General features: G+C 38.2%; 3 protein-coding genes across 4 annotated transcripts; 1 reads left to right on the plus strand and 2 right to left on the minus strand.

Annotated features, from left to right (window-relative positions):
• Positions 1-433: 433 nt before the first annotated feature.
• LOC132205265 (serine--tRNA ligase, mitochondrial-like) lies at positions 434-2,159 on the minus strand. Its single transcript, XM_059634216.1, has 5 exons — positions 2,092-2,159; positions 1,598-2,037; positions 1,275-1,547; positions 1,029-1,213; positions 434-971 (listed from the first exon to the last, which is right to left on the minus strand). The coding sequence occupies exons 2-5, from the start codon at positions 1,934-1,936 to the stop codon at positions 470-472; spliced, it is 1,299 nt and encodes a 432-aa protein (XP_059490199.1). The 5' UTR covers positions 1,937-2,037; positions 2,092-2,159; the 3' UTR covers positions 434-469.
• Positions 2,160-2,169: 10 nt separating this feature from the next.
• Positions 2,170-5,856, plus strand: LOC132205266 (AP-4 complex subunit epsilon-1-like). Of its 2 annotated transcripts, none has more exons than XM_059634218.1 (14): positions 2,170-2,301; positions 2,589-2,734; positions 2,786-2,981; positions 3,037-3,236; positions 3,298-3,456; positions 3,732-3,865; positions 3,919-4,158; positions 4,209-4,417; positions 4,468-4,641; positions 4,701-4,879; positions 4,938-5,066; positions 5,127-5,449; positions 5,501-5,645; positions 5,697-5,856. In XM_059634218.1, exons 2-14 carry the CDS (start codon positions 2,618-2,620, stop codon positions 5,754-5,756), a joined length of 2,265 nt encoding a protein of 754 aa, XP_059490201.1. In that variant the 5' UTR covers positions 2,170-2,301; positions 2,589-2,617; the 3' UTR covers positions 5,757-5,856. The 2 variants fall into 2 exon arrangements, with proteins under 2 accessions (XP_059490201.1, XP_059490202.1); XM_059634219.1 differs by having other exon boundaries at positions 5,504-5,645.
• Positions 5,811-11,474, minus strand: LOC132205267 (F-box/LRR-repeat protein 7-like). Its single transcript, XM_059634220.1, has 10 exons — positions 11,317-11,474; positions 10,374-10,453; positions 9,610-9,732; positions 7,789-8,278; positions 7,202-7,360; positions 6,997-7,139; positions 6,767-6,937; positions 6,505-6,703; positions 6,363-6,454; positions 5,811-6,306 (listed from the first exon to the last, which is right to left on the minus strand). The coding sequence occupies exons 2-10, from the start codon at positions 10,408-10,410 to the stop codon at positions 6,059-6,061; spliced, it is 1,662 nt and encodes a 553-aa protein (XP_059490203.1). The 5' UTR covers positions 10,411-10,453; positions 11,317-11,474; the 3' UTR covers positions 5,811-6,058.
• Positions 11,475-11,968: the final 494 nt, after the last annotated feature.

Below are 11,968 nucleotides of genomic sequence, written 5' to 3' on the forward strand. Positions count from 1 at the left end.
TTCCATGATCTGGCTCTTCCTCGTTGCGAAAATTGTTTTTGTTCAAAATAAAGCAGGCTTTACCAGTTTTATGGCGACACTTTTTTTATGAGAAAGAAAAATACAAAAAAAAAATCAGCAAATTTGAAAAGAATATCACATTTTGACACAAAAATTTTAATCTTTAAATAAAAAAAATCAGAAATAGGTTAATAATAATTAAGTTTATTATAATGACTGTATAAACTTTTTTTTATTTAAAATTTTTAAAACTTTAGCAAGTAAATCAAATTAAATTAACAATCTAATAAGTAAAATTGTGTATAGTTCAATTTGAAAAAATATTATTTAAAAAAATGTTGTTAAATATAACTTTTAAGTTTGCCAGAGCAATTATATGCAATAAAAAAAAATGACCTTTTCTATTTTAAAATTTTAAATGAAATTTCCATAGTTTTATTTTCATTACAAGAAAAGTTTTATTGAAATTCTAAATTCCATCTATCTTGCCATCCAATTTTTTACTAACTTTGATTATCGGCATTTTCACACTGCCTTGGCCAAGTAAATCTCTCTGCATTATTTCCCTGAGGGCATCAGGCACAACGACATGTATTTTCCGATTTTGGTTGTTCTCAACCAGAGCCATCAAGGTTCTGGGAACAGCCAGGGCCGTCCCATTCACTGTGTGCACAAACTGTCCAGTTTCAGCAACTCGAATGTTCAGTCGGCGGCTCTGGAAGTCGGTGCAGTCGGAGCACGAACACAACTCGCCCCACATTTGCCTGCCCAGCATCCACGCCTCCAGATCGACCTTTCTCAGGGCAGGGTTGCCGAGTTCGTTGGACGCCATGTCCAGAACTCTGAAGTGCAAATTGAGCGATTCGAAAAAATCAGTCTGCAATTCGATGAATTCGTTCTGCACGGCCTGCGAACTTTGGAGATTGCCTTCGGTCAGGGCGAACATCTCCACCTTGGTAAATTGGTGCACCCTGAATATATTAAAAGGGTAAAAAAATTGCAAAATTAATGATTTTGAAATCATTCACCTGTACAGTCCTCGTTCCTCAACTAAGTTAGAAGTTTCCGCTCGGAAACACCGACTGATCGCAGCCACTTTGTACGGAAGTTTTTCTTGAGGAATTTTCTTGTCCATAAATCGAGCACCCAATCCCATTTCTGCAGTTCCGGACAGGCAGAGGTTAGACCCATGCTGCTCATTTAAGCGGAAGACCTGGAATCATGGAACAAATTTTTTTTCCTTGGGAAAATCAAAGTTTTTTTTAGTTAATTACTTGGTTTCTTTGTCCAGTCGTTGGCATTCCACAGCTCTCGATAGCTTCTGCTGACAAAATGTCTGGGACACTGACCAAGTGAAAATTATGACTCAAAAGTTTTTGCACGGCCAGCTCAATCAAGGCTTGCTCAAGTTCGACGAGTTCTCCGAAGAAATAGTAGCTACGAGGTCCGCAGAAGTTTCCCAAGTTCTCCGTTCGACACCAGTTGTATTTATTGGCGATGTCGGCGAACTTGCTGAATTTATGGCCCGTTCTAGCCTCACCAACAATCTGGAAATGAGTAAAATGAATAATTTTTCTAAAATTTAAAGGAGAAAAACCTTAATTTGCTTGTTTTCTGGTCTGTGTTCTAGAGTCCGATTCGGTATTTTGATGGCCTCCGACATGAACTTGCTCCAAGCCTTGTCACTTTTCGACGACTGAAATTCTTGGTAGAGTTGCTGGACAAGTCGAATGTCGCCCAAAGCGTCTCTTCGCTTCACATTGTCTTCAATTTCTGCCAGGTTGTCCGGGTTGCACAAATACGCCGTGTCCAATTCGGTTCCGGGGCGAACGTAGGACATTGTCCGGCCTGCGGGTTTCCGAAAGAGGAACTTTGTCGCGAGCCAGTCGGTCAGTTGTTTGTAGCGGCACATGATTCTTGTTGAATTCATTATCATTTTTTACTAAAAATATGTAATTTAAGATTGCAGAGAAAGAAGCAGCACAAAGGTTGGTTGACTTGCAGTGCCAGTTTTAATGTTGAAGATCTTCATCGACCCTAAAACGACAATTAAGTCACAACAAAATTTATCAGAATTTACAATTATTTTACCATTGAAATGATCACAAAAGTCATTCCTCACTCGTGTATTTTGATTTTGGAGCGCGCAGCTGTGCCGCGTGCCACGCCCACCTCTTGCCAAACAGCTGAGTTAAAAAACAAAACGGAATGAGTTGAGACAAAACAAGCAGATTTTGAGGGATTAAAGAAGCAGAATGTAACTTATTTGGAGTGAGTTAAGCCCAAAATTAATCAGAAGAGGTAATGGAGCTTCTCATCATTATCATAAATTGAATTTTATGCGCATTTTTCATTCTAAAATACTTTAACAATTTCGCCTAATTTTTTTGTCCATTAATCTTACTTTTTTATTTCATTCAATGACCCGTCCGTAAATTTGGAAAGTTCATTATTTTAGTTCTTAGTTTATTTTATATCCTCCATTTGAGGAATAATTAATGAAATATTTATTACATTTGCAGCTTGAACAATAATATAATTATCTTAAATTGACCCAGTTTACAAGCAATAAACGTTTTTTTTTGCAGCTGATTAAAATCTTGATGAAGTCTCAAAAATGATGTCCAATATTTTGGAGAAAACCCTGGGCTCTGTCTTCACAGGCAGCAACACTGACCAGTTTGCGGGGCTGAAATCGCTGTACCAAAAATGTCTCTCCGCAAGAACGAAAAAAGTATTGAAATTTTAAAACATATTCAGAATTTAATTTTTTCACTTTATTTAGGAGGAAAATCAAATAATAAGAGAGTTGCTGGCCACGGTAAAATTGCGCCTCAGCAACCCCAGCACGCGACCCCTTTTGGCCGGACACTGCTTGGCCTTTGCAATTTTTGCTGAACTAATGGGATTCAATGTCGAATTCGCTCACATCCACGCCATCAACTTGGCCCAACAGTCTTCCATTGTAGAAAAGAAAATGGGTAAAATCATTTGCAACAAAAATTTTAATTTTTTATTAAAAATTTATTAATTTAGGTTATGTTGCTTGTTGTTGTCTTTTGAACGAGACAAACGAACTGAACCTGCTTTTGGTGAACACTTTGGTGAGAGACCTGGCGAGCAAAAACGTGGCCATCGTCGGTCTTGCCCTGTGCGCCCTTTGCTCAGCCCCGTTGCCCACAGAGGTCATTCCGTCAATTCTTCCTGCAGTCCTTGACAGGCTAAACCACTCCACGGTTAAAAAATTTAATACTTTAATTTCTATTATAATGAAAGATATAAATTTATTAAATTCAGGCTTACATTCGTTGCCGGGCGGTCATTGCTGTGCATCATATTTTGCGGAGGCACCCGGAGCATTGCGAGCAGATGGTGTGCAAAGTGGTTGCCCTCTTGGGGGACAGCGACCCCCACGTTGTTCACAGAGCCTTGGGCTGCTTGCCTGACATTATTCAAGTAAAAAATATTCCTTTTGCAGAGTGATTTTTTTATATATTTGTTCTGAATATTTCCAATTTTTCCATGTTTGTTATTTATTATTAAAAAATTTCCTTTGAAATTTTTACTATTGTTATCCAAACATTTTTCCAAAAGACGTTCAAATTATATTCAAACATTTATCAAAACGTTTAAAATTTGTTCCACATTTCTTTTACAATCATTTTAAAACATAATTTTTTCTATAAGCCTAATTTTGAGGGATGAAATTAATGAAAAATGTTTACCTCCAGAAATATCCTGAGTTGGTTGCTGGCCTCGTGCAACCGCTGGTGGCAATTCAAAGGCAAATTCTAAATGGAAAACTTCCTGCGCAGCTGAACTACCGAGGAATTCCGACACCGTGGATGCAAATGTCGATTTTAAAGTACGAATATATTATCATTTTGAGACCTTTCATTATTTAAATTTTATTTAAAGATGTTTGCCTGAGCTTTGTTTGACGGAAGAAGAAGAATTTGCTTGCAAAGAGGTTCTCCTGGAAACAATCAAAATTATCTCGACCAAAAACATTGCCATCAGTGAACCTCCGATCAGAAGTGCCATTATCGCTCAAGCTCTGACTGTCCTGCTCAGCCTTGAGGAGACTAATGAGGCCAGCAGGATAAGAATCATGAATTACATTGGCCTGATGCTCCAGTCGGAAAACTGCGACGTCAAGTAAATAATAAAAAAAAAAATCACATTGAAATAATTTAATAATAACTTAGAAATGAGGGCCTTCTTTTGCTTGAAAACGCCCTTGTCAAGTATCAGATGACTTTGACTGAGGAGCAGAATTCTGTCGTCAAGTCCAGCTTAGACCACGCGGATTTGTCAATCAAGAGACGTTGCCTCGGATTGTTGACTGCCGGGGCGACGGAAAATGACGTCCAGTCGGTTTGCGGGCAGCTTTTCACCCATGCTGCTAAATCAGAAGGTTTTTATAAACATTTAAAGTGAAAATATTAAAGAAACTTTTTGTCCCAGACGAGAGTTTGAAACACTGGTTGCTGGAGCAGGCTTTGCTTTTATTGGATAGATTTGAAAGCGCTGTATCTGAAGACTGGAAACTGAGCGCTCTGATCAAATTAATGCCATTGGCCGAGGACACCAAAATCAACGAAAATATTTACAAGAGAGCTCGAGGAATCCTAGTAAAAGGTGATTGACATAATTTTATATGAGATCTTGAATTTTTACCTATTGTTTAATTACCATAGGAAATTTAAAAGATGAGACGTGGGCGAAAATGCTAGCCGTTTTAACCACTCACGGAGAAGCGAAAAGTGCGCCGACCAATTTGCTCATGTTGTACATTTGGACTCTAGGAAACTTGCCCCACTTGTGTTCAGCGGGTACCCAAGAAGCACTTACTAAAATCATTGTTCTTGGAAACAAGGTGGTGATTTCAGATTCAAATTTGAGCTTTTTCTATTAAAATTTCTGACATTTTGCAGCTACTTAATAATGCTAAGAGTGAACCTTCAGCTCGGGACCTGTTGCTGCAGATTTTGTGTTCAATTAGAAAGATAAGCGAGAAAGAAGATTTCTTGAAACCTGACAACCTGGATAATTTTCTGAAAGAGGCAAAATATGATACATTTATAATTTAAATGCAATACTAACTGCTTTTTTACCTTTTTTAGGTGTCAGAGTTGTCGGCTGTGCATTTAGTCGAAGCCTCCGATTTACTGAAAACCTTGGAAAACCTCGAGAAAATCAGGAAATGCCTGCAACTCGAATATGAAATTGATTTTTCCCTGAGTGCCTTGGACAATTTTGTGTTGGAGTCCATTCAGACAGGAAATAAAAAAGTTTATCAACCGCATGTGGCCATGCTAGTGCTCCAGCCGAAGCCCATCAGGTCGCCCGAGTTGGCTCATTTGTTGCCCGTTGAACTGCCGTCAATTGTTATGCAAACCTCCCAAGACTCTGCAAAAGCCTCTATGGAATCGTCTTCAAGCAAGAGGTTTGAAATAATGAAATAAAAAAGCAGTTAAACTAATTTAATTATTTGAAGCAGCCAAGTTGCCGAACCCACAAGCCCAAATCAGGCGCCAGCAACATTGTGGACAAAAGAGGGAAGGATCAAGAACACTTCCGAAGAGCAGACGACACTTGCTGATTCTGACCCTCTTACAAATGCCCTTAGACTTTCTCAACAGGTAGAAATTTAAAAAAATAAATAATTAAATATTAATTTTTTGTTTGTTAAGATTTCCAAAAATGCACAAAATGCAGAGCCTGAGGACCCATTGGGAGACCTTCTGAGATGACTGATCTTTTTTACTGGAAATCAATTGCGGAATGATAAATGTTGTTGTTGTGTTTCTGTCATAAATTGATGTTAATTTAATATGAACTAATAATTTTTTGAACAAATACTGTTTTTTGTTTGTTACAAATACCATATACATCAGTTAAATCTTTGCAATGTTCGTAGTTTAAAACTAGGCAAGATCCGCAGTAAAAATATATTAAAGCAGCTCATCGTCTGCCCGATAAAAAGGCACTTGGGAATTATCACAAGCGATGGTCGAGTGACCATCACAGATTGCATGCACCACAGAGTTCAATGTCAGCAAAATCCTGGGTTTGTGTGCTCGATGACGCAGCGCCGGCAGTACTTCTTGACCGCTCTGTACCCTTCGAGAGACACACCAGCACAGTCCTGAATGTTCAACTGCTGAAGACCGCGGCAGTAGAAGGCGATTTGCCGAATGCCCTCGTCGGAAACCAGCTCGCAGCTCTTCACACTCAGCTTCTTCAAATTCGGGCAAGATCGCGCTAAAAGTCTCAGCGAGTGATCCGTGACGTCACATTTACCTGCATTTGAAATTTTTTTTTAGCAACCTGAAGACAGGAAAACAATCAAATAATACCTAAGTCAAGTGCTCTCAACCTAGGGCAAGAACGAGCCAGGGCGGCTACACTGTCGTCTCCAACGGCTTCGCACCCTCGACTGTTTAGATACCTAAAATTTTTTGTCATAATTTGAAAATTCTTGCAAAAATAATTAATTACCTTAATCTGTGGCAGTACCGCGCTACTTGTTTGATGCCAGCATCCGAGACTTGGTCGCACTTGGCCACAGAGAGGTACCGAAGACTGGCGCCCAGCTTGGCCACCTCGTAGACACCGAAGTCAGTCACTTGAGTGCAGTCCGAGACGCTCAGTTCTCTCAGCTGGGTGCAGTAACTGGGAATATACTTAATTCCAGCATCTGAAATGAAATAAATTTAGTAATTTTTTATTTAAAATAACTTTTGAATTATTTAAAAATTACCCGATATCATCACACATCGTCTTAGGTACAGAAAGTTGAGTGCTGGGCAGGCCTGGACAACTGTGTGCAGACCCTGGTCGCTGAGTCCCACACAGTCGGTCAGGTCGAGGTACTGAATGGACAAGTGTCTTGCAGGCGCCTCAACGCTCATGCAGGTCACGCTGCTGCAGCCTGTTTTGCATAAAAAAATGCATTTTCTTCATCTCGACTTTTAAAATTATTTTCCATACCGGCCAAATCAAGGTGGAGGAGCTTGGGACACCTGGTCACAAGTTCGACGACCCCCGCATTGGAAATGCTGATCATTCCCGAGCCGCCGACGATTCTGAGGTGGGACAGGTTCGGACATTTTCTACCCAGCAACAGGAGCGACCTGGATTGAGACGAAGGTAGTAAAAATAAAAAACCATTTTGTAAGAAGAAAAAAATTCATACTTGTCGGAGAGGCCTGGCCCCGAAAGAGCAACTCTCTCGACGGCATCGCAAACCGAGTTTTCTCCGGCCAGTCTCTTGAGCAGTCCCCTCAAAGGCCTGTCGCCGCCGGACACGGCGACTGACCTCCACAGTCTCGGCTCCCACGCCAAGTTGTGCCATCTGCAAGGTCAAAGAAAATTGACTTGAATAAAATCGTATTTAGAATTTATAAAAATTGTATCCTCAAATCACTCTGAACTGAATAAATAAATAAATTTTTTTAATTGCATCGATGTATTTACAAGTGATTTTCAGAATTTTCGTTTAAAATCCTATGAATTTTATATATTTTCTTGGCCGTGATATCTTTTATCTATTAATTAATCGTTTGAAATTATTGGTCAAGTTTTTAATGATTTCAAAACATTACTTTCCTTATGACTTCAGTATAATTTCGTGTTAAATCGATTATAATTTTTATTCTTAAATAAATGATTATTTATATCAAATCAATAAAAAAAAAAAACAGAAATAGTTTTTTTTTTAAATAATTGAAAAAAATTAATAATAATATTTAATTTTATAGCTACATTATTAAAAATTGTTACCTTCTGCAGACTCTGGCACAACTGCAGAGTTCTTTGGTCGTCAAGTGTGAGAAAATTCGCACCAGGACATCGTCCGGGACGAGGTCGAAGGGCGACTCGGAGTACGGGGCGCCCCACGAGGCCTGCGGACTGGGCGCTACGAGCGTGTGGTAGCCCTGGTCGGCGCCAGGAGAGCCCGTTCGCAGGGGCAGGTAGGTGGTGCGGTAGCCGTGGTACTCGGGGGTCGGGGGCGGCGGCGGCTCTGCCTCCAGCCGGTAGGACGAGTGCGGGTGCGACGGGTACGGGTAGAACTGGCGGGGGAAGTCGCTGATCGAGGCGTATTCGTTGGGCGGCAGTCGAGGGTAGGGCGAGGAGCGGGTCAGCGGACATGGGGTGACGAAGGTGGGCGCTCGGGGTGGCGGCGGAGGTCGCGAGTGGCGCGGCAGATCGGGCGACGACGACGAGCACGTCGCGCCGCCTGTCATTGAGGCCGAGGAGCGGGACGACAGCTCTGGAAAAAAAAAATAAAAATTAACGATAAATTAGAAATTTTTATTTAAATTGTTTATGAATCCTAATAATTAAAATTTCAAAAATCAATTTAAAATTTATGGAAATTGGTAAAATGTCAATTAAAAATATAACAAATCCCTGTTTTATAATCAGAGAAATAACGAAAATATGTCAAATTTTTATTATAATTCAATATATGACTAACATATTGTGGGTTACATTAAACAGAATTAATATTTCATTTATAAAAAAATTAATGAGAATATGAATGAATAATAAATCTAAATAGATATAAATAAAAAAATAAATTATGTTTATTTATTAAATAATTTAAAATAATATTTTAATAACAAATATATTTATTTAACCGTTTTTATATATTAAACTTATTATTTTACTGTTCAATACTAAACACTGATCTGCAATTATAAATTATAATTAATTTTTATATTGTTCTCAATATTTTGACAAACTGCTTTTTAAATGAAATGGGAACAGGTCAGCAGATTCTTCATAAATTCCTGCGTGAGAGATGCAAAGCCCCGAAAAGTTTTCTCTGCTCTCTGCTCTCGGAGAACTCGCGATTACTGTGAAAAAATGGCTCTCGTTGTGATGCCCGCCGGCTGCAGCGATTATTGACTGTGAGAACGATTGATGATGATAATGGTGTGTGTGCTGTTTAGCATAGGGAGAGGCGCCGTGTCGTGACACAAGGTCACTCACAAATATTTGTGCACCATCATCTTTCTCTCACAGTAGCGTTTCTTTCGAAATCAACCAAATTTGAATCAAACTGTTTTTTTCTGCCTATTATTTGATATCAGAAACATAGAGAGAGAAAAAAATCGGCGTTTCTGTTAATTCTTGAACACATTTTTTTCTTCAAAATTCTAAGAATTTATCCACTTTTCAGTGGAATCAGTCATCGTTCTTTGGCAAAAAAAGTAAAATAAACATATTTTTTTTGACGTCGTAAAAGGGCAGATAGGATTGTCATGAGACGGCAAGAGCTTGGCAGGTAAAATTCTTGATGGTCGAAATACATATCACCACCTGTTGCGCACTAACTAGCTATGAAGCGACCTGACAGCTCACTAACCTTTCAAAATTAAACAAGACAAGCTTTTGTTCCACGTCTCTGGCTGATAAAGAAAGAGCGTTTAATGTTTTCTAATGCGTTATAAAAAATATTGTCTAAATAGCATTCTTTAACGTGTGTCAAAGGTTAAGAAAAATTTGGATTGCCAAAATGATTTATATTCAAATTATTGTTTCTTATAATAACATGAAGGAGTGAAATTATTAATATATTTTAAAGGGTGCTCTCACCATGAAAGGAGACGTTTTTCCTGGTGCTCAGGGGCGACAGGGAGCTCAGGTTGGAGGCGATCACGCTGGCCGACTCGGTGCAGGTGCTCGCTGCTGGCGACGCCGACGAGGAGTGCGAAAGGTCTGCACAGTCAAAAGGTTCAAAATCATTTTTAAAGATGAAACAGTTTAAAAAGTATAAAATAATAATATTTTATATAAAATTTGACAATAATATTGAATATTAAACGTGGTTTTTTAGTATCTTGAAAATTAATTATTATATGAGTAGAAAAATAATATTAAAAAATGCAAAAATTGAAATGTATATCTGAAAAAAATATCTGATAAAAAAGAGTTAATAATTTAAAGTTATTAAGTGCAATTTGGTGCAATTTTTCTCGATTTCCGCAGAAGAATTTAAACGTCGCGTACTGGAAATAAAAAGCTAGTCGATCAAAAAGGCTGGGGTAATTAAAAGACGCAGACGTGTTTTTGCGCCGATTCTGCAGCGCAATTCGACGGGCAAGATGACAAGTTCAGTGCAAAACGTATTTGTTAATATTGGGCAGTGCGTTTCTTTCAAAGCGATCGAGGCTGACATGCAGCAGGTTTGTCGGTTCGCGGAATCCAAAGGAAGCCCCGCGCAGGAATGTCATTTCTTACCAAAAGGGATAATAACGCGACGCGCTAAAAATCACCAAAAGATCCATCAGAATGATTGAATTTGGAAAAAAAACAAAGCTAAAAAAAAAAATTGTGAATTTTGGAAAAAATATACTCACTCTCTGAGTCGGGCATTCGTCCATTCACTGTTCCCATGCCTCCAGGAATTTTTCCAATTAAAAACTACCGTCTTTGCGACCTGAAATAATGTAAATTTAATTGTATTATTAAATTAAAATCATCTAAAAGATTATATTAAGTTAAATTACATATAAATATTAATTTATCCTATTTTTTTAACTTTATACTTGATTTTATTTAAATTTTAAGTTTTGTTTTGTTTAAAATTTATTTTAATATTTTATTTATAAATTTTAGTAATTAAATTTTCAGTGTAAATAAATTTAAAAATTTCAAAATAAGATGTTAAAATATTATATTAATTTTTTTTTAAAATTATATTATATCAAGCTTTGATTGCAGAAGCCCAGAATAAATGCGAATATGTTTGCTTAAATTATGTATTTCAAAGTGGAATGGATTAAATTGTACTCTATTGTATAATGCATGGAAATTACATTTAAAAAAATTAAGAGTTTTTAATTTCACCAAATAAAAAATAAATACAAAAGGCAATCTACAATTCTTACGGTTGGAATATCATGGATTTTTAAAATCAGGAAAATTTTTTTGACCCGAGACAAAATAATATTATGGAATTTTTAGATGCCATTGATTTTAAGCAGGCGGATCTTTTCTTTCGCATGGCGCAGCTGTAGCAAAACACAAAATAAGCGAGTGCGCATTAACCCTTTAAATCCCATAGTGTTCAGGTCACTATTGTTGACCTGTGAATTCACTCGAAAGGGCTTTCGGGGGCAAACGAAAGAGCAGAAAACAAGTCGAGCAGCGCAGGGGATTTGAATGCAGGGAATAACAAAAGGCCCGATTTGACACGTTTGAGCCGAGATGGCTGCTCCGCTCTCGCGAGTGCTGCGCCAGGTTCGAATTCCGAGGGTCGAGCGAGAAAAAGGTCGGGCACCTGCGTCAGGGCGAACTCACCTGGGCAACATGGTCTTCGGGGTGCTCGGGTCGGGGCAGCGTTTGGCGTCCCTGGACAGGGCACGGATCGACGCGAAGAGCAAAGCGCTCAGGGCAAAGAACCTTGATTTCAGGTGAGCCGAGCTACTGATCCTCCCGAGCACTCGCACCTCGCACAGGTAAGCTTCTCGCTGTTGTCAGATGTGCCTGCCACGATGCCAGGTTTCAACTCGCGACGGCCCACTTGCGACGTCGATCTCGTTGCCGCGGGTACATTTTTATCGAGAGCGCAGAACTTCTTTTATACATTGTTGACCCATCTTCGCTATGAATTCGTCAAATTTATTGCTGCACCTTAAAATCTTGTGATCTCTGATTCAACATAAATTAATTCGGTCCAATTATCTCAATAAAGTTGTGTATTATGGATTTCATTGAATTTATTTTGTGTTCGCTTTCATGTAAATACTATAAAATCATAAAGCCAATAGAGTACGTACAAACCCATTTACTCATTGAGTCAATTAATAACTTTACATCTTTAGATACAGGCTTATAAATATTAAATAAAACATTTATTAAATAAAATATTTACTAACCAAGGAAAGGAAAATAAAATAAAATAATTTAATTACATTTAATTTTAATAAATAATATAAAGTAGTATAAAAAT

The sequence above is a fragment of the Neocloeon triangulifer genome, unplaced genomic scaffold (assembly GCF_031216515.1).
Source record: "Neocloeon triangulifer isolate White Clay Creek 2 clone unplaced genomic scaffold, ASM3121651v1 ptg000002l, whole genome shotgun sequence".
NCBI lineage: Eukaryota > Metazoa > Arthropoda > Insecta > Ephemeroptera > Baetidae > Neocloeon > Neocloeon triangulifer.